At 37.7% G+C, this 21,310-nt stretch overlaps 3 protein-coding genes across 6 annotated transcripts in view; 1 reads left to right on the top strand and 2 right to left on the bottom strand.

Annotated features, from left to right (window-relative positions):
* Window positions 1–380, bottom strand: part of LOC123762025 (longitudinals lacking protein, isoforms H/M/V) — a 42,844-nt gene extending 42,464 nt beyond the window's left edge. Inside the window, exon 1 of the mRNA XM_045748195.2 lies at window positions 179–380. The gene's annotated coding sequence lies outside the window, so the exon portion shown is untranslated. The remainder of the gene's footprint in view (window positions 1–178) is intronic.
* Window positions 5–21,307, top strand: LOC123762021 (peroxisomal ATPase PEX6). Of its 3 annotated transcripts, none has more exons than XM_069335780.1 (13): window positions 5–121; window positions 776–1,153; window positions 2,964–4,380; window positions 4,587–4,710; window positions 7,845–8,028; window positions 8,907–9,031; window positions 9,302–9,466; window positions 10,121–10,267; window positions 10,743–10,851; window positions 12,157–12,273; window positions 12,473–12,550; window positions 12,898–13,037; window positions 13,358–21,307. In XM_069335780.1, exons 3-13 carry the CDS (start codon window positions 2,968–2,970, stop codon window positions 13,492–13,494), a joined length of 2,739 nt encoding a protein of 912 aa, XP_069191881.1. In that variant the 5' UTR covers window positions 5–121; window positions 776–1,153; window positions 2,964–2,967; the 3' UTR covers window positions 13,495–21,307. The 3 variants fall into 3 exon arrangements, with proteins under 3 accessions (XP_069191881.1, XP_045604145.2, XP_045604146.2); XM_045748189.2 differs by lacking the exon at window positions 5–121 and adding an exon at window positions 517–665 and having other exon boundaries at window positions 776–894; XM_045748190.2 differs by lacking the exon at window positions 5–121 and adding an exon at window positions 517–665.
* The window catches only part of LOC123762022 (glucose dehydrogenase [FAD, quinone]), a 19,371-nt gene continuing 13,342 nt past the window's right edge, over window positions 15,282–21,310 (bottom strand). For both annotated transcript variants that reach the window (XM_045748192.2, XM_045748191.2), the window contains exons 10-14: window positions 20,624–20,781; window positions 19,391–19,568; window positions 17,969–18,042; window positions 16,473–16,624; window positions 15,282–15,720 (exon numbers count right to left, since the gene is read on the bottom strand). In XM_045748192.2, coding sequence (XP_045604148.1) covers window positions 15,579–15,720; window positions 16,473–16,624; window positions 17,969–18,042; window positions 19,391–19,568; window positions 20,624–20,781 — 704 coding nt within the window. In that variant the 3' untranslated portion in view covers window positions 15,282–15,578. The remainder of the gene's footprint in view (window positions 15,721–16,472; window positions 16,625–17,968; window positions 18,043–19,390; window positions 19,569–20,623; window positions 20,782–21,310) is intronic.

Raw genomic sequence — 21,310 nt, 5'->3', positions numbered from 1 at the left:
TTGTGATCGTTGTCCGCTATAACTACTTGTTTGTTGGCTCACAGCAGCACCAATGTGGCGTGAACACGTCGCAAGGACAACATTATAATAATCTCTTGGTCTATGGTACAAAACTTCTCAGGTAGGTATGAAACCCACAAAAATGAGGACCAAAAGCAAAGAGTTTGTCTCAACTTACGTGTAAACAAGCCAGAGTGGAGGGAGCTCGAGTGTAACTACTTAATTAAAGTTACGGGATGAGAGCCACGCTCGTGGTGTCCCGTAACTACACTTAGGCAATTACACTCCAGTTCCCGCCACTCTGGCTTGTTTATAAGAAAGATGAGACAAACTCTTGCTTTTTGCTCTTCATTTTCTGTGATTTTCATGCCCACATTAATGGGGTTTGGTCGTTTCGGATACGAGACGATTCGACGTAGCTCGTTTTCTGTTCGTTCGAAGCGTATATATTGTTATTCTAGGCTGTATTAGCTTAGGTTAGGATGTATTGGGCTCAGTTACGTAGGTTAGGTTTGTGTGGGTTAAGTTGGGTTGAGCTAGGTTAGGTTAAGTAACTTTCAAAATCAGCTGGAAAATCGTTTTGTGTACAATGTGACTTGTATCCATATTAGTAATTTGGAGGCTGGAGGCCCTCGCTACACACTCATATACACACAATAAAACAGGTTGTAAAACATGATAATGCATTAACTTCAGTTATTTAAATTCATGACATTATAAATATTAAACAAAAAAAATCAACAAATATTTATATTGAGAATCCCTTGTACTGCAGACGACGTCCTCAGCCGCCGAGATCACCTGAGGGCCATCATCTGAATTTACCTGCATTTACCTGAGGGCCACTAAAACTAGTGGCTACGACGAGAACAGGAAGCCGGCGGTTTGTCAAAGGTCCCCCTCATTTGCCCTGATTGTTTTATCAAGCGGGATTTTTAAATTCAGCCGAGTTTTGGCATTTACGGCTTTGGCTGCTCTCCTATTGACCTACTGCTGCCCTCCTATTGACCTACTGCTGCCCTTCTATTGACCTACTGCTGCCTGCCTATTGACCTGCTGCTGCCTGCCTATTGACCTGCTGCTGCCTGCCTATTAGCCTCCTGCTACTCTCGTACTGACCTCCTGCCCTGCTGCTCTATTGTCTAGTCTTTTGGTAAGCTTTACATAAGTTTCTACCTTCAGCACTACTCCTCTAATCTTCTTTACTCTGATCATCCCCACTTTGGCTACCCCCACTTACTCTGACTATCCCCACTCTGACGATCCCCCACTTTGACGAGGAGAATTTCCTGCCCTCCTAACTTACCAGAGGACCCTTAACTTACTGTTTTGGAAAAAAATCCCAAATTTATTTTAAAAAATTTCATTTTCAAATCACGTCCATTTTCGGCCATACGTGCAAATGCCAAATTCAGACGTAATTTGTTAGAGGACAGGTTGGGCAGAGTAGCCATGGCTGTTCTGCTGCTCCTAGGGAAGTACTGTAGTTACAATGTCCAGAGAGATGCCATAAGCATTTTGTGATATATATCTCATTAGTCTAGGGTCCTATTCATTTTCAGTCTGCTACAAGATCATGTTGTACTCACCTAATTGTACTCGCCTATTTGTGCTTGCGGGGGTTCAGCTTTGGCTCTTTGGTCCTGCCTCTCAACTGTCAATCAACTGGTTGTGGTAACTGAGGTGTGCATTGTTATTCCCTACACATAACACCTTACATTTTCAACATTAATGTGCCCCTGCCAGTCTTCAGACAATTTATGGAGCTTGTGTAGATCCTTTAGCTAGGTCATAATATAAGCTTTTGCTTCCTAATTTTCCACAGATCTTCGTGTCATCTGTGAATCTGATTGTGATTTGTAATGTTGTCATTTATGGTATTGATGCAGAGCATACTGTATTTCCAAAAAAGTTAGCCCTAAAATTATGCCTTGCAGTACTCCACTTGCAACATTTTTCCAGCCAGATATTCTTCTTTTAGAATGAACCTTTGCTTTCTTTGTTTACCCATTGTTTTATCTGTTCATGTATTTTACCATTAATTCCATGTACAGTACTTGCTGCTTCTGGGCCAACCATTCATGTGGCACCATGTTAGAAGCTTTAGATAGTCCATTTACACTTCATTGATGGAAATCATTGGTCTGTGTAGCTGGTTACCATTTACAGAAATGGGAGCAGGTTTATTAAGCAGGATTTGTTTTTGACAAAATTATGTTGTGATACTTTTACAAGGCTGCACTGTGAGAGGCAGGACAATTTCCTCCCTGAGAATTCTCTTTAATGGCTTGTAATTGTATAAATCTAGGCTGATTGGCCTGTAGTTTTTGGATGAACTACCAGTACAATACTTCTGCCTTTCTTGAAGATACAGTATAAGCAATTTATGCATGAAGTATTTTCAATCTTTGGGTACTTTGTAAGGCTTTTCTGAATAGAATTTTCAGTATAGACTTAGTTAATCAGCCAGCTTCTTTAAGATTTTCAGCTAAATTCCATCCACACCTGGAGCTTTTATTCAGATTACAGTATTTATGATCTTGGAGTTAAATGCCTGGCTTTTCCCTGTGTGTGTGTGTACCAAGAGTGGGTTGGAAATGGTCATGAATGTTGCATGGATTTGCATAAAAAATATGTATATAAAACAGCTTTACTGCATCAGATGTGATGCAATCAAATATATTGCCTGTTTAAACCAGAATATATAATACCTATTTTATAAGACAACTATTGCTATAACCTTTGTTTGTTAATCTTCAGGATTTGTAAGTGAATGCAATTATATATTATTGTTTGATAGCTACAATTCAAATCTGAATACTTATCCTTGACTGATTTTTTATTGCCGATATTCACAAGTTTGAAAATCTATTACATGCAGTAAGGAAAATCAGTCTTTACTAATAAATTCTGTACTGTTTAGTCAAATACAGTTCCTTATTATGAATTGCTATTTATTTCAGGTATATGATGGCAGAAGACAACACAGCTTTGAGAACCTGGCAGTGCTTGCAGATGCTGCTTTATACCTGTACCTTGATAAAGGTCACCAGACCACATATTGTCAACCCACTTGAATTTGCTGCTAAACAAGCAAACTGCAACCGATCCAAACACAAAATGAAAGTACAAAGAGTGCCGTTAAAAAGAGTGTACCGTAGTGCTTCAAAAATGACTGGCTGTGAACCAGATGTCAATGCTGCTGTTTTTGTCAGTGAAAAAAATGCTATTTGCCTTGGACTGAAGCGTGGTCAGTGGCAGAATGTTGCATATTGCCATGAAAATCCAGCAGAGAATGGTGTATCTAAGGATCCTGTTAATGATGTTAGAAGGAGGTGGATTATGGTTGAAGTTAATGCAGATGTGCCGGAGGATCAGTGTTATGTTTCTCCTCTGCTTTTTCATAATTTGCAACAAGGTAATGACAGTGGGGAGGTTTTTATAGAATTTGACAGCAATTATGATGCAGTTTTGTCAGATGCAGTCAGAAGAATTTTGATACTGTGGAAATATGTTCATAGAACTGATATTAGTAATGCATGTAAGAGTATTGTACAGTATTCTCCAGATGTTGCCAGTGAAGTGCATGTTCAAGTTGTAGAATCCACAAAGTACAAATGTGGAAGTGAATTAGAACCACTTCTTAAAGGTCATTTTAGAATTCCAAAATTAATTTCTGTAGAGGATGTCTTAGTTGTTCCCATTCCTAGCCATCTTGCCGAAGAGTTCATTGTGAGTAATTCTTTAATACCTCCAAAATATATATTTATCAAGATATCTGGTGTAAAAGGAAAATATGGGAGTGCGACCAAGCAGTGTGTCATTATGAAGATGGGCATCACGAACCTGTATCTTGCCGGCACAACCCAGTGTTGTCTACCTTTACTTACAGAAAGCTTTGATGATGAGGGGGATTTGGATGTTCCTCCAATTTTAAAAGAAAACTTTGTTAAAGTTAAGAAAGTATTACAGATGGAAATGAAAGAGAGAAGACAGGTGTCTCCTGTTGTGTACAGTAATTTACATCATAAAGGGAGCAAGAATACAAATACCAAGGTATCGAGTGATATCTTACATTCCAAGGCTATTGCACATCACTTTAAAGATAATGAAGATATAGAAAAGTGTGTTTGTGAAGCTGAAGATGGCAGTGCAGATGGTGTGACTATATTGTTGTTGGGACAGCCAGGTTGTGGGAGTAAGCGAATTATTAAACTGGCAGCATCAGCTCTTGGACTAGGAGTGCTCTGGACTAACTCGTGGCACCTTAAAGGGGATGCTAGTGGTGGAACAGAGGCAAGAGTACAACAGGCTTTTTTGAGAGCCAAGGCACAAGGACCTTGTGTGTTTGCTCTCTTGAATATTCACTGCATTTCCAAGGTTTGTAAAGTTTTAAAAAACATCAGAAGCCATTTTTTGTATATAAATTTGGATTAAAGGAAGGTAGACAATGAAAAATAAATGTAATCTAGTTCCTTACAAAAGGCAAAATTGTTAATGAAAATGTTTTCCCATGTTTGGAGTTATAAGTTAGTCTAAGTTTCTCATTGAAGTTCGTAAATATATGTTGTTGAATGCTCACACAGGATCGTGATGGTGGTGAGGATGCTCGTGTTGTGTCTACACTCAGGGAGGAAATTATCAAATTGTCACGAGAGAACACACAGGTGCTCCTGGTGGCCACAGCTCCTGATCGCACTTCAGTCTCAGGTGAAACTATTTTGTACATTAGTTATATCACAAAGAATTTTTGTACCAGTCGCCTAGTCCAATAGTTATGAATTGTGTGCTTCAGAACACCATTATCCAATGTTTCTTCAGATTTACCATCTTTTCAAGAGCAGTAGAGAGCACTGAGAAATATCATGAGTCACTGAGCTATTGGAGTTAGTATATAAAAATAATTAAAATAAATGGGAAGAATACCTGGAAAATAACTATATAATATCAGACAATCAGTATAGTTTTTGATCTGGAAGATCCTGTGTAACAAATTTACTCAGTTTCTATGATCGAGCCACAGAGATTTTACAGGAAAGAGATGGTCGAGTTGACTGCATCTATTTGAACCTAAAAATGGCTTTCGACAGAGTTCCACTTTAGAGGTTGTTCTGGAAACTGGAACATATTGGAGGGGGTGACAGGTAAGCTTCTAACATGGATGAAAATTTTTCTGATAGAAAAATAAGGGCAGTAATCAGAGGCAATGTATCAGACTGGAGAAATGTCACAAGTGGAGTACCACAGGGTTCAGTTCTTGCACCGGTAATTTTCATTGTCTACATAAACGATCTACCAGATGGAATACAGAATTATATGAACATGTTTGGTGATGATGCTAAGATAAAAGGGAAGATAAGCAACTTAGATGATTATCATGCCCTTCAAGAAGACCTGGACAAAATAAGTATCGAGCACCACTTGGCAAATGGAATTTAATGTGAATAAATGCCATGTTATCGAATGTGGAATAGGAGAACATAGACCCCACACAACCTATAAATTATGTGAAAAATCTTAAAAGAATTCTGATAAAGAAAGAGATCTAGGAGTGGCTCTAGATAGAAAACTATCACCTGAGGACCACATTAAGAACATTGTGCAAGAAACCTATGCTACACTTTCTAACTTCAGAATTGCTTTTAAATACATGGATGGCGAAATGCTAAAGAAATTGTTCACGATCTTTGTTAGAACAAAGCTGGAATATGCAGCCGTTGTTTGGTACCCATATCTTAAGAAGCACATCAACAAACTGGAAAAGGTGCAAAGACATGCCACTAAGTGGCTCCCAGAACTGAAAGACAAGAGCTACGAGGAGAGGTTAGAGGCATTAATTATGCCAAAATTAGAAGATAGAAGAAAAAGAGGCGATATGACAACTACGTACAAAATAAGTAGTAACAGGAATCGATAAAATTGATAGGGAAGAATTCCTGAGACCTGGGACTTCAAGAACAAGAGGTCATAGATTTTAAACTAGCGAAACAGAGCTGCCCTAAAAAATAAGAAAATTCACTTTCACAAACAGAGTGGTAAACAGTTGGAACAAGTTAAGTGAGAAGGTGGTGGAGGCCAAAACCATCAATAATTTTAATTTCTAAGTGTTATATGACAGAGAGTGCTGGGAAGATGGGACACCACGAGCGTAGCTCTCATCCTGTAACTACACTTACTTAATTACACACAATTAATTAATTATCCTGTTTCTGATATACGTAAATGATCTCCCAGAGGGTATAGACTCATTCCTCTCAATGTTTACTGACGACGCCAAAATTATGAGAAGGATTAAGACAGAGGAGGACAACTTGAGGCTTCAAGAAGACCTGGACAAGCTGCAGGAATGGTCGAACAAATGGCTGTTAGAGTTTAATCCAAGCAAATGTAATGTAATGTAATGAAGATAGGGGTAGGAAGCAGGAGACCAGATACAAGGTATCACTTGGGAGATGAAATACTTCAAGAGTCCGAGAGAGAGAAAGACCTGGGGGTTGATATCACGCCAGACCTGTCCCCTGATGCTCATATCAAGAGGATAACAGCAGCAGCATATGCCAGGTTGGCTAACATAAGAACGGCCTTTAGAAACTTGTGTAAGGAATCTTTCAGAACATTATATACCACATATGTCAGACCAATCCTGGAGTATGCGGCACCAGCATGGAGTCCATATCTAGTCAAGCATAAGACTAAAATGGAAAAGGTTCAAAGGTTTGCCACCAGACTAGTACCCGAGCTGAGAGGTATGAGCTACGAGGAGAGACTACGGGAATTAAACCTCACTTCGTTGGAAAACAGAAGAGTTAGGGGGGACATGATCACCACATTCAAGATCATCAAGGGAATTGACAGGGTTGATAAAGACAGGGTGTTTAACACAAGGGGCACACGCACTAGGGGACACAGGTGGAAACTGAGTGCCCAAATGAGCCACAGAGATATTAGAAAGAACTTTTTAAGTGTCAGAGTGGTTGACAAATGGAATGCATTAGGAAGTGATGTGGTGGAGGCTGACTCCATACACAGTTTCAAGTGTAGATATGATAGAGCCCAATAGGCTCAGGAACCTGTACACCTGTTGATTGACAGTTGAGAGGCGGGACCAAAGAGCCAGAGCTCAACCCCTGCAAGCACAACTAGGTGAGTACACACAAGTTGTACCTAATAGCCAGAATGCACTACTTGGTCAACTATGCAAGGCCTGTTTTGCCTAATAAGCTGAGTTTCCTTAAATTATATATTGTATTTTTCAAATTTTGTTCTTATAAAATGATAAAGCTTTCCATTATATTATATATGTTTTAATTATTTTTAATTTGAGTTAAACTAACATAGAAATACGACCAAACCTAACAAACTTAACCTATCCTGAACTAAACTAACATATCTAAGTCAGTAATTCATGTTCTTTAATATAATATAATATAATATAATATAATATAATATAATATAATATAATATAATATTCAAATAAACCATTTGGAAGACATTAAAAAAAATGACGAAAATTACTTTGCCTATTAGGGAAATTTGGCCTTGCATATTAGGCCAAGTAGTGTGTTTTGGCTGTTAGGTATGACACACATATACTGTACATACATACTGTACATACATACTGTACATACATACTGTACATACATACTGTACATACATACTGTACATACATACTGTACATACATGCATACATAATGCAAAGACTAGTGAGAATGCTGTGAGTAATGTAACCTGCCGTAACAATTTATGAATTTGCTATATTAAATCCTTGTGTTTTATATACAGTATATATTTTATGAGTGTTCATCACAATTTCTCTTTATTTTATATAAAGTTGTTTTTAACAGATGATCTGTGGAGTGTGTGGAGTTACCAGGAGTGTGTACAAGTGCCAGACCTCGGAGACCGCACCATCATGCTTGACTGGCTACTGTCCAAGTGGGTCCCTGAAGTGCAGACGCAATCCTTAGCACAACGCACTGCTGGTTATGTGCTGGGAGACTTTCAGGCTCTCATTACTGCAGCTCGCAGGTCAGTTTTAATAAGTTTTGACAGAGTGAACAGAGTGCAGAAAATGTTATAAATACGTTACAGGGTAAATATAAGTTTTTCTTTCAGAGGTTATATTGAAGATATAAGTTTATTTAGCTTTGGAATGAATAATTTTGGTTGTATTCAACTACATGTAGAAGCAAAATAAAGAGCTTGCATTTTTATAAACAAAGAAAAATCATATAAAAATGATAGCAAAATGAAGTGAAAGTCAACCAAAATGCTCCATTTCAGTTTGCTTGTGTTTGTACTCAATAAGATCAAGCAGACTTCTTGCCCCTGACAATGGGAAACCATGCGAGCTTGAAACATATAATCGTGAATAAATAAGTTAGGGGAATCTTGGTTCTGCTCAGTGCTTGCCTATCAGTGACTATGGGTGTGAGATCTAACTCTTTATGCCTTGCCTTCTAGCTCTTTATACCCAGCATGCTAATGACCTCTCTCAACAATTAATGTTTTCTAATTAATGTTTTTCAATTAATCTGCCAGCTTCGGTTAGGGTACTGCATTGTGGTTCTGAGTCTTGAGTTTTGGTGTCTTCCTTACCTGTGCTTTGGGTAAATGGGTTTGGGACCTGTTCCCAGTTTTCCACTGGGTTTCCAGGTTACTCTGACACCTGTTCTTCTGGAGTGTTTAGTTTTGCATCTTGCCACAGGATTGAGTCTCTACTTCTTCCCATTTGCTGCCAGCACTGTGTGCGCTCACATTAGTGGTACAGTACTGTCCCTTCATCTTTTGCTCTGCTTTCTAGGTATGTTAACCTACCTGGTTTGCTGAAGAATTAATATTTTTACTTCTCAAGAGTCTCACTTGAATTAGTTCTTTAGTCTGATATTTTGATTAATTTCTCTCAGACACTGTCTTTGGCGCCTGTCTCTGAAGCATGATAGCAAGATGGAGGAACTTTCTAAAAGCAGCGTTTATATAGAGAATACAAGAGATCTACCATTGTTGTACACCGATCTTCTCAAAGCCCTTGGTATGTCATATACAACTTTCTTAAACAGCTTTTGTACTGGGGGATAATTTCATGGAGGACTGGTACCCTTATGCTATTATAGTATTAAAAGGAAAAAGGCTTTGGCGATATATCTGTTATATGTTGAGAGAGGTAGAAATAGACTAAAAAATCACTACTGCTATTAACTATCTGAGAAGATCTAAAGTGTGACTGTGTAAGATTATAGCAAGTGAGTGTAAGGTAGCAGCTAGAGGGAGTTAGTATCTATTGTTCTTGGTTGTATTGCAGATGAATTACAGTCAATTCGTAGTGAAGCTCTGGGAGCTCCGCGTATTCCACAGGTGCGATGGAATGAAGTTGGAGGCTTGGAAGATGCTAAGCGCCAGGTCATCAACACTATTCAGCTTCCTCTTCGCCATCCCTCTCTTGTCTCTAGCAGACTTCGTCGTTCAGGCAAGCTATCTTGATGGTTAATTTGTTATCTTCTACAGTGTATTCAAATTATATCCTCCTCCTTATCTTTTTCAATACCTTGATTGGAAATAATTTTTTGAAATTTTTGCGTTACACATGTCTTCAATGATAATGATATATTCAATGATATGTCTTCACAATAATCATTAGGATTATTCTAGGTGCCAGTTTTCATTGGAATACAATAATTTCATTAATATAATTCATTTTATAGTTGCATTGATGCGAATAGTTCTGATGCACAGTAATTTGAAGATATTATTCTTGTTTACACAAGACATAGACTTTGCTTTTTGTTGCAGTATGTATACTGTATACAAAATATGGAGCAAAAGTACTGTAAACGAAGTCAGAAGTGTTGGAACTGTTTTAGAGCCTTCAGTCCCCACCCGTGTTTCATTGTGAGAGTTTTTTTCCGTCCTGGGATGAGTTGAGGGTGATGTTGGTGGGCACTGTGACTCTTACCTCAGCACATAGTTGGGAGGGTGGTCTGGATCTGTATTCTATGGCTGGCTCTTCTTCCTCTGTGGAGGCTTCTCAAAATTTTCCTCACATTTTTCCTGAAGATTTTTTCCAGATGGAATGATAATGATAAATGAATGAATGTAATAATAATAGATTTTATTTCCACAGGTGTGCTGTTGTACGGGCCGCCCGGAACAGGCAAAACTCTCTTGGCTAAAGCTGTGGCTACTGAATGTGGTCTGAACTTTATGTCGGTGAAAGGTCCTGAACTGCTTAATATGTATGTTGGCCAGAGTGAGGAGAATGTGCGTCAAGGTCAGTCACTGTACACTGTTGCAGAGCTCATGGGGCACTTGAACATCCTTAGAGGGGAATATTTTCTTATGAAAATCTGTTTAATTCTACTCGGTTACCTTTGGAGTTTTGCGTTTAATTTATGTGTACTGTATTTAATCATTTGGGCCTAATTTTGCTTTTTGCAGCATAAGGAAAATGTGTGTTGTTGTGTTGGCATTGTTATCCATGGATGGAAGTACTGTATTCATTGTCAGGTGGTGCAAAATTTGTTCTTATGGAAAGATTAAGCTTTTCTTTACATTATATAAGATTTGATTCTTTTTAATTTGAGTTAAAACTAACAGGGATGTTGCCACATCCCTCTTTCATTTAACACCCTATTTTATAAACCAGTATACTGTATTCGGTTAAGAAAATAAACAGTTCTATGTTGCATATATTTATAATGTTGTGGTGTGTTGTATATACTGTAGTATGGTTTCTTCATTGGCAGTATTCGCCCGAGCTCGTGCTGCTGCTCCCTGTGTCATATTCTTTGATGAGCTGGATTCCCTAGCTCCGAACCGTGGACGCTCTGGTGACTCGGGTGGAGTAATGGATAGGTAACTCTTCGTGCTCTTTCTTCTGCTGTCTAGTTATGTGCTTTATTTAGAACTTTTTCTTTTGACAGCATAGTTTGCTTATACAGCATTGTCAAATACAGCAGGCATGAGAATTTACAGTACAGTACAGTGGAACCTTGAAAAACGAATTTAAAAGTTCCAGCACCGAGCTCGTTATGTGAAAGGCATGTCTTTCAAGACAAATTTCCCCATTTAAAATATTGGAAATCAAATTAATTCATTTTACCACCAAAAAAAAATCAATATGATATTCAATGTTTTAAATAATGGAGCAGCCTACCTTACACACACTGAACAAACCTTTATGACATTTTACTTTCTTCAAATTTGTTCCTTTTTTTCATATTTTTTATAGCAAAAGGTTCGCTCTGTGTTTGTCAGGTAGGCTGCTCCATGTTTCTTGGGAAAAAAAAAAAAATTGAAACACGGACAAATGCCATTAAGGTTCGTTCAGTGTTTGTCGGGTAGGATGCTCTATAATGTTTCAAATGTGTTTAATTTGTTTTGTATTTTTCATTTATTTATTAATAATGGAGCAGCCTACCCAGCAAACAATAAACGAACCTTTATGGCATTAGTCCGTGTTTCAAATTTTTTCAATTTTTTTTTATTTTTTATTAAGAAACATGGAGCAGTCTACCTGATGAACCTTTTCGACATTTGTTCTGTTTTTCAAAATTCATTTGTTTTTTATTCTACAAAAAAAAGTCAATGCTTGGCAACATTACAGCAGTCACCCCCTTTACATCCCAACATCATTATCATCTTTAAACAAAAAAATTATTTATTTGCATCATTGGAGGCATCAAAGAATGTGCAGGAACGCACCATGTGGTTTTCTCGTTAATCAAACAAACGTTCGCTAATCGAGACAAATTGTCGCCGATCGGCATGCTCGTTATTCAAAATGCTCGTAAATTGAGGCACTCGTTATATGAGGTTCCACTGTATATACTGTAGTAGCTGAATTAACATTTTTTTTTTTTTTTTTTTTTACATAATACTAAGAGTTGCGCATCATAAAAGACAAATGTTAGAGGATGGAATGTGGAAAACCTGATGTGTATTCAGTTGTGTTCTCCCTAATGTGGCACATTATGCACTCACTATATCAGGGCTTAAATATACTGTAATATTGTAGTAAGATCAAATTAAGTTATATATTTGAGACAGAAATAGGAAGAGATACTGCAATATTTCTCAACCCTGGAGTACTCGTTGCTTATTGGCATTGCAGAATTTTGATGAATGCATTTCTCTCTAACTCCAGTTTTGACTTCTCAGGATTGTGTCAGCTCTGTTGGCAGAGTTAGATGGTGTATCAAGTGCAGCGGATGTGTTTGTGTTGGCCGCTACAAACCGACCTGATCTTATTGATCCCGGTCTCCTTCGTCCTGGAAGGTGAGCTGGTAGCAAGTGCTAATTTATCACAGAAAGATATTGGTAATTATTTAAATAAAAATACATTGTTATTGTATTATAGTAAAAAATTGCTCATAGTGTAGTCATATTTCATAATTTAACGTCAGAATTTATTAGTGTGCTCTTCTGCTACTGTACATCTGTAATGTGATCTTTTCCACTTGTTTAATTGTTGCAGATTTGAGAAACTAGTATTTTTGGGTGTCTGTGAAGACCGTGCAAACCAGATTAAAGTTTTGAAAGCTGTCACATCCAAGTAAGTATGTTGCTTATTGTGTATTACTAATATATCATTTGGATGGGTGCTTGGGAGTACCCAGAGCATAAGCTCAAATTCTCTTTACGGTTCCTATCGATTTTTTCAATACTGTATATTGATTATCATATGAAATCAATATATGGAATCAAGAGATAATGCTGTAGTGACTTTTAGTATTACAGTACTTTTATTGCTTAGTTTGATTTGACCTTTTACATGTAAGTCTGAATAAGTAATTAATAAAGAAGGCACCAAGCCAGCAAGATTGTGGCTTTTTTTTTTTGTCTGTTTCATGCATTCACCATATCTAGACTACTCTGTTTTATCTTGGTTGTTGGTTTCAGGATACCTCTGGGGTCAAGTGTGAAAATGGAAAAAATTGCAGAGCTGTTGCCATTAACACTCACTGGTGCTGACCTCTATGCTTTATGCACGGATGCTCTTTATGCGGCTCTTCATCGTATTACCACCCAAATATTAGCAGGTAAAGTCTTCCCTGATGAATGATTTTTTTTATGTACATATGATTCAGCATTCATTAAGGTTAAAAATAAATGCACATTCTGTGCAATTGTGATCTGTCTTGCCTACACACAGTCACAAAGATAATCTTACATACTGTATTTGAATCGTAGCCAAATTCACAGACCCTACACAATTCACCGACTTCTTTACGACTCCTCTCGCCAATTGCCTCCGACCTTTCACTTTTCAAAAGTCCTGCAGTTTTGTATTTCGGATCTACCTGATTATTATCAGAATTGAAGAGGTTATACATTTAAAAAGTAATATAAATGCTCCCAGGTGTGGTACAGGAAGAGAATGCCATTGTTGTGGTTGAGGAAGAGGACTTCAATGTTGCAGCAGAAAAGTTGGTGCCTTCAGTCACTCCCGGAGAGCTGGCTCACTATCGCACTCTCACCACCATCACTCGCACATAATAAGATAAGTATGTGAAATTTCAAGACAATGGCCTTATCACTTAAATGTACATTGCTAGCATCAAAATTTGCTTTACATTCAATGGTTAATTTTGTTGTTAACATATTTTTAATGAAAGGATATAGATATGTTTGTTGTTTGTCCTGTACACCGCCCCCATCCAGTGGGCAGTGGTGGATAGGTTACAATCACTCAGTTACTACCTACAGTTAGCAAGCTGGGGACATTTGGCTAAGATTTCTGGTAGCAGATCATTTTGAATTAAATAATTACACATCTGGAACATTTGTTATAGAATTCTCTCTTAATTCAAGTATCTTTTGCACTCACAAATTGGAATATAATAAAAATTAGCAGTCTTCACATAAAGAAAGTGTCAAAGCATTTGGGTAGAAATACAGAAGTGTGTGACTGATAAGAAGGAATTAGTTGAAGTGTTAGTGAGAACATAGTCGGTGAAGGAAAGTGACTGGTGCAGTAAATCCTGGTTAGAAAAAATACTAAGGTACAAAAACCAAAACAGAGTTGCAGAACTAGAAAATAGGATTGGCTTAACAGAAATTGTGAGAGGGCCAAAGAACAAAAGTCAAAATGGAGTCAATGTACAAAGTGGCCCAAAAGTCTAATATACCAGCAATACAAACAAGCAAGAAACAACTACATGACAGTAAAAAAAGAGGCAGAAAGAAACGTTGAGAACAAGACAGCAGAAAACTGTAAAACAGAACAAGGTCTTTTCTATAATTTATTACAGTAAAAGCAAATTACATGTAAAGGCTTCTGCTCAGAAGTTTTACATTTCATTCAAAGCTGTATTTTTACTTTCTGTATTGTTCAAAGATTTAATCTATTAGGATGTGAAAATTACATCCTACATACATATATTTTTATTCTTATTATATCATTATACAAATTTATAATATTTAACAGGCAAATGGATATGGCAATAAATAAGTAGGGCTCTTCAGAACAGAAACTGTACTGTTTCTAGCTGCCTTGTGATAGAAACAAGACAAGAGGCAGCACTTGGGTTGAATTTTGAATTAAATTAAATCTCTAACCAAATATATATCTTTTATATTAGAACTCAGAACTAAATGAAAGTTCTTGTTAATGATTAAAAAAGGTATAATGTAAGAATAAAATAAAAAAAACAGCTTAACTTGCTGTAAATGTAAGAAAATAATATTTGACTATATTTTTTAAATTTACTGTACATGATTAACATTCCACACAGATTAATCTTATTATCTTTGCTAACAGAGATTAATTATTAATCTGTTACATAAAGGGTTTTAATTCTTCACATCCTGTTCACACGCTCCATGACACTCGTTACATGTATATAGTACATTAGTGTCGCTGAGTTTGTAAAGTGTGCTTGTATACTGGTGTGATTATATAAATAAATTTTCCACATTTTATAAGCCACTACCTCCTCTTAGTGTGTGTTCCAACCATCTGTTTAAAGATACATTTTCATCTTTGCCATGCTATCTATTGTATACACTTATGACCATTAATACTTTTTTCTGGTTTCAAAACAGAAACAAGTATTTGTTTCTGTTTTGAAATTCAAATTGTTTCATACCATTTTGAAACAGTATGACAAATTTGTTCCCTCACTTTTTTTAGAACAGAGTACAAAGGATGTGTTGACCCAAGAAGACCAAAGTCAGGTCGAGAGAAGGGTCATGTCACATTTGAAAAATACATGAAATATTGCAGATTGTGCTAAACATACAAGCTAACATAGATTGATGTTCCAAGCAATTAAACTAATAGAATTAATGCATATATGTTACTTTGAAGCAAATATACAAGCTAAGACATTACATAAATAATAATTTACAAACGTGATGTGATCCTTCTGTTGACTTCACTTTGGCTTGCTTGAGTCAACACACATTTTGTAATACTGTATGTCCTGGACATACCTTAATGGCAAAAGTGCTTGACAAAGTTTTCATGGTTCTTCTGGTTTCAGCATTCCATGAGCTATGTTCATATATAAAATTCACCTACACTGTGGTCAAAATTGTATCGGGAGTTGTGTGTATCGAGGATTGTCATTTTACAACAATTATATGGCGACGTCCCAGTCTTGTTTAATAAGATCAGCGGCTCTTTCTCCAATCATAATAACTGGAGCATTCAGGTTGCCAGACACGATTACTGGCATGATTGAAGCATCCACTACACGTAGCCCTGAAATCCCTCGTAACCTGAAAAAAATTACGTGTTATTTATTTTCTAGTTAAAAATATCTTGGTTCTCCTTTGAAGAATGCAATTTAACTTGTGATGCAGAGATTTTTCCCTACAAAACAGGAAGATTGCATTCATGAAATGGTTGCCAGAAAATGTTAGCTTTACTCGGGCTTACTGTAATTGACTCGTTTTGTATTATCTAACAAGAATGTTTATACATGTCAGATGATATGATGGCTTCAGAACAAAAATGAGGGGTAGTCAAAGCACTCCAAGCATGAGAAAAAATACAGTAGGCAATTATCTTTTACCCAGTGAAGCACCCAGGTTGTTACTCTCAAGAGTTTTGTCTTAAAGTACTTAATTGTGGTTCCAACATCTAATATTTTGTTTCTTTTAATTCATTTCACCATGACCATAGAGATTTATATTATTTAGAACCTCCAATCACATACACATATACAATTTTACTATGGAGAGACCTGCCTTAAGGATATCAGTGAGTTCATGTTCAAAGTGTATGGGGAACACAGTTCCAAACTATGCCACTGCTATAAGCTCGGCTGCACAGGTGAATATATAAAATTCACCCACCCACCCACCTACCACGCCCCCCCTTCCTCTCTCTCTCTCTCTTTCTCTCTCCATTTAGTTCTAGATTACATTAGGCTTAAAATGTTTTGGTCCAGTCTTATATAGTGTAGAAATTTTTCTAAATGCAATAGTTACATAGCATGCATGTATACCATTAGATCTAGAATACTTACTTGAGTGTGTGATCAACAACACCATAAGGGTCAGAAGGTGGGGCCATCTTGCATGTACCTACTGGATGGAATGTTGTCTGGGCCATGTGACGGGTAAAGCATGCCCAATAGCTGTCAGAACCGTACACCTCTTTTTCACATCCAGGCAACACCTGTAAAAGTAACTGGTTGTAATATGGGTGTCAAATACAAAGGTGTTTTATGTGCAACTACAACTTGGCATCATTCATCAGTTACTACTAATGGTAGGTGCAGGCAATGAGTCACAATAACGTGGCTGAAGAATTTTGACCAGACCACACACTAGAAGGTGAAGGGACGACGACGTTTCGGTCCGTCCTGGACCATTCTCAAGTCGATTGATCGACAGATCGACTTGAGAATGGTCCAGGACGGACCGAAACGTCGTCCCTTCACCTTCTAGTGTGTGGTCTGGACAACACTAATGGTAGGTAATGCTAACTTGTTCAAACAAATTACCACCACCTCTACTGTACTTGATAAAGCACTTCCACAAGGCAAGGCTAATAACAAAACATAAAAATACAGGAAACTTCAGAAGACCTATACTGTATGCCCATGCAAGGCAGTTCCTGTTTATATCCAATCATATCTACTAGTAGATAGTTCTAACCTACACTTTAAAACATTCAATGACCCCACATCTATTAGGTTACCTGGCAACATATTCCAAAAGTCTACCAATCTATTTCCAAATGTATCGGAGTTCCCACCAAGCAACTGATCAACTTGGCTCACTGGATTTCCTCTCCAAAATTCATATTTATTGGAACAAATCTAGTAGTTTGTTCATTGTATTTTTCCATCAAATCATTTAAATTTGGATGGTCCTATAAATCCTAATTTTCCTTTTTTATTTGTAAATATTTGAAATAAAACATTTATACTGTATGTATTTTAGAAATATTTAAATAAGCTTATTCTATACTATAATTTGTTAAGTTGACATTTTATGTTGTGTTTGTATTCACCTAGTTGTGTTTGCGGGGGTTGAGCTTATGCTCTTTCGGCCCGCCTCTTACCTGTTTACTAAATACTATTTTTTTTTCCACACCACACACACACACACTCACACACATCCCAGGAAGCAGCCTGTGACAGCTGACTAACTCCCAGGTACCTATTTACTGCTAGGTAACAGGGGCATTCAGGGGTGAAAGAAACTTAAAAGAAAAATAACTCCATAAAATTTAGTGATAAGTCAAAGAAAGAGCAATTTTTGGAAACCCAGATTAAGTCTAGGATGACTATGACCCACATTGTGTAGGTGTTGCTCTACAGTACATGTCCATGGATCCGCAATAAATATTTTATTATGTTATTATTTAATAAGCTTAATTTTTCCAAGTCTGAAGATACGCTTTGCTCCAAGAATACAAGTGTTACCAAGTGAGGACTCATGTTTTGACCCAAGTACATTATGATAGGGTTTGGTGAAGTTTTGACTTATGGAAGTGTAAAATAAATTTTTTTACCGTATTGTAGAATTTTGCTCCATGGTCATCCTTCAGAGCTTGGGTGTTGCCTATCGCAAGAGCAAACTTTATACCTGAAAAAATTACAACTTATTAACGTTACATTGCGGGATAAGCACACAAAGTATGCTTCCAAGACATGCATAATGCCTGCTGAAGATGGAAATTGCAGTAATAAACACTTAAAAATAATTAATGATGTATTTGTACCAGCTTTACCCGAGGGTCACTAACCCTAGCGGCCTCAATGAGGACAGAAAGCCAGCGGCTTATCGAGGGAAGATAGTAGGAAAGCAGAATCTAAAGGATCTGGGAATAATGATGTTTGCTCCTTCAGAGCGTGAGAGATCGCTGAAATAGAGAAAATGCAGAAAACATATACAGCATAAAGAGACACGATAAAATACCTAAATTATTGGGATCCTCTCGAAGCTCTCCAAATGTACTCACTACAAAGGAGACGAGAGAGATAATATCCCTGTGTCCAGGTAATAGCCCTGTGTGCTGCTTGTTGAATATGCTCTAGAGCATCTTTTGTGGCTGCCAAATTACCAGTGGGAAAATTTCTTGGACAAAATCCATTCTTTATGGATTTGCTCTATCATACAAGGTGACCAGTTTGTCAACCTTGTAAAAATAATCAGGGTCATTGAAATTCTTCATGGCATGGATTAGCAGATAGTGTGTGTGTGTAGTTGTATGAGTGGTCAAGCAGGTACATCAATGCCTCTGGGTTTCTGTACGTCAGTGAAGTTGAAAAGTAAGGATATTAGCTCCCCAAAGCAGGAAATTTTTTATTAATTCTGTATAATCTGTAAAAAAAGAAATTTATCCTCATACTGGAAGCCACCAAGGCATTTACCAGAGGTTGTGACATGTGAAACTTGCCACTTATGTATCCTAAATAGCAATACAGTACTTCTCTTCCATGCTAAAATCATACTGTACAGGTGATACTGTCCGGGTATCCAATTCCTGCCTGTAATTTACCATAGAGCTGCCTTTCCCCAAACATCTTTATATGCTGCTTGGCCATACTGTTATTGTCATGATGGTGGCAATACTGAGGCTACACAAGTGCAGGTTTGCATGCCTTGCAGGTGTGATAAGTGGTCAAGGCCAAACACTGGAACTAGTTACATTATCCAGTGCCTACTAATTGGTTATAAAGACCCAGGGAACTCCACTGCAAGTACTTTGAACAAGTATATGCTAGCAAGGATAAATATTGTATGCTAAGCCCATCTTACTTATGACACTGAACACAGTGTTAAAACTATCCATAGTAAGGAAGTGTATGGTGAACTGCCCATGATGGTAATGTTAATGGTGAAACTATCATGATTACAGAAAATAATTATGCACTCCCAAGATTTCTGGAACATTAAATAATTATTATAAACGATTATCCGAAACACTGACCTCGTATAAAGGTGGTGATATCGTCTGGATGGCTGAGGAAATTAGGGTCAATGAGTGGAGGGTCGTGGGGGTTTCGAGACCTCAACTTTACAGTCCCACGACTCTTTGGTCGAGTTAACATGGGTCCTATGTTGAATCCATCATGGCCCTTAATAGGGCCAAAGTACTTCTGGAAGAACTGGAAAACAATATCAGGGTTCTCTATTGGCTGAGTGTGAAGATGATGTGGCTGGTTTTTGTGGAATGGGTTGGTGGAGTACAGTTTTGTAGATATTTAATGTGGATAGTTAGTATAGTCATAGAATATGGGGTGGTGGTGGTGGTGGTGGGACTGTTTGGGTGCATGAAAGTAGGATGTGTGAGGTGATGGTAATATGGAAAATGTGGTTGTAGAATGTGGATTGTGGTGGTGTAATGTTATGCTTATGTATCAGCAATTATTAGGAAATTAAATCTAGATCTTTATGTTCCATTTCCTAGCTTTTAATGCCTGGCACAATTATTACTTCAGTTTATGTTCAAGTTCTGTGTATTTTTCCCTAAGTTGTGGATGGAAGTGGCTTCAGCAATGTCTACTTTCAATAAATTCCACTTGCTAACCACATATAGGATATGAGAATTTCATTACATCTCTAGAATTGTGTTGTATATCAATCCTCCAGTGATGTGGGGGTGGTAGATATGAGTGATGGTGGTGTAGGGTGTATCAATGGTTATAGTAGTATAGGTGTAGTGGTGGTGGTAGTATGTGTTTAGGTGTTTGTTTAGGTAGTATGTGTTTAGATGGTGTTTAGGGGAGAGGGAAATCACGGGTGGAAGGAGCAAGAGGGAAGTCACAGGTGGAAGGAGCAAGAGGGAAGTCACAGGTGGAAGGAGCGAGAGGGAAGTCACAGGTGGAAGGAGCGAGAGGGAAGTCACAGGTGGAAGGAGCGAGAGGGAAGTCACAGGTGGAAGGAGCGAGAGGGAAGTCACAGGTGGAAGGAGCGAGAGGGAAGTCACAGGTGGAAGGAGCGAGAGGGAAGTCACAGGTGGAAGGAGCGAGAGGGAAGTCACAGGTGGAAGGAGCGAGAGGGAAGTCACAGGTGGAAGGAGCGAGAGGGAAGTCACAGCTGGAAGGAGCAAGAGGGAGAAATGGATTACCGCATGCTGAACCCTGTAGGTACATCTAGGTGCAAACATACACTTGTCAGGCTGGCTTATTTCCTCACAAAACAGAAATGGCATTAAGCTTACATCTCTCTTAAAACCAATCACATCAGCTAAGAGGAGTCCTGCATCAGCAGCTGGAGTAGCAGAGATGAAGAGGTACTGAAGATCAGGCCAGTACGGGTCACCCTCCTCTGCCAGGCTCCAGGCGTTCCCCTCCACACCCATCGGACTTGTTAGAGGACCTGGTGATTTCGGCACTGGTTAAATACAAGCTGTTGCATGCATATAAAATGTAAATGATTAATTGTACCTTAACTGTGTTCAACTATACCCACAGATGCTGTGGAAAAGTATTACTGTAAAGACCACAGGTCTGATCATCAGAGATACTCTCTACATCAAATGTTCAGTCTGTAAGATGTCAAGTTTTTTATTAAATGTAACACAGATAAATATTGTACCTGTATAATGCTGAGTGACAGTAATGACTTGGGGTTGTGGCTTTTATCTGTTCATGGAACTACTGAAATCACTGATGCACTTGGCAATATAAAACTTGACTTTATGATTAATATATATGCAACTGGTACACAAATTTAAAACTAATATTTTTCTGCTGCAAATGTAATACTGTACTTGAAGTGTTTGGGATTAGTCAGACTATACAACTTGAACTACATACGGTATTCCTAATTTGTTATTGTAATAAGTTAAATTTAAGATAGTACTTTGTATGATAAAATCTTTAATATACTGTACTGAAATATAGTA

This window comes from Procambarus clarkii, chromosome 34, assembly GCF_040958095.1.
Source record: "Procambarus clarkii isolate CNS0578487 chromosome 34, FALCON_Pclarkii_2.0, whole genome shotgun sequence".
Classification (NCBI taxonomy): domain Eukaryota; kingdom Metazoa; phylum Arthropoda; class Malacostraca; order Decapoda; family Cambaridae; genus Procambarus; species Procambarus clarkii.
The sequence above is the reverse complement of the archived record's forward strand: the minus strand, read 5'-3'. Positions and strand labels throughout refer to the sequence as shown.

Bases quoted from the DNA above. Each gene is read 5' to 3' on its own strand.
- LOC123762021 (XM_069335780.1), top strand. From the start codon at position 2,968: ATGATGGCAGAAGACAACACAGCTTTGAGAACCTGGCAGTGCTTGCAG. The intron at 9,032-9,301 runs GTATGTCATATA...GTTGTATTGCAG, and splicing joins CGATCTTCTCAAAGCCCTTG to ATGAATTACAGTCAATTCGT. The intron at 9,467-10,120 runs GCAAGCTATCTT...TTATTTCCACAG, and splicing joins TAGCAGACTTCGTCGTTCAG to GTGTGCTGTTGTACGGGCCG.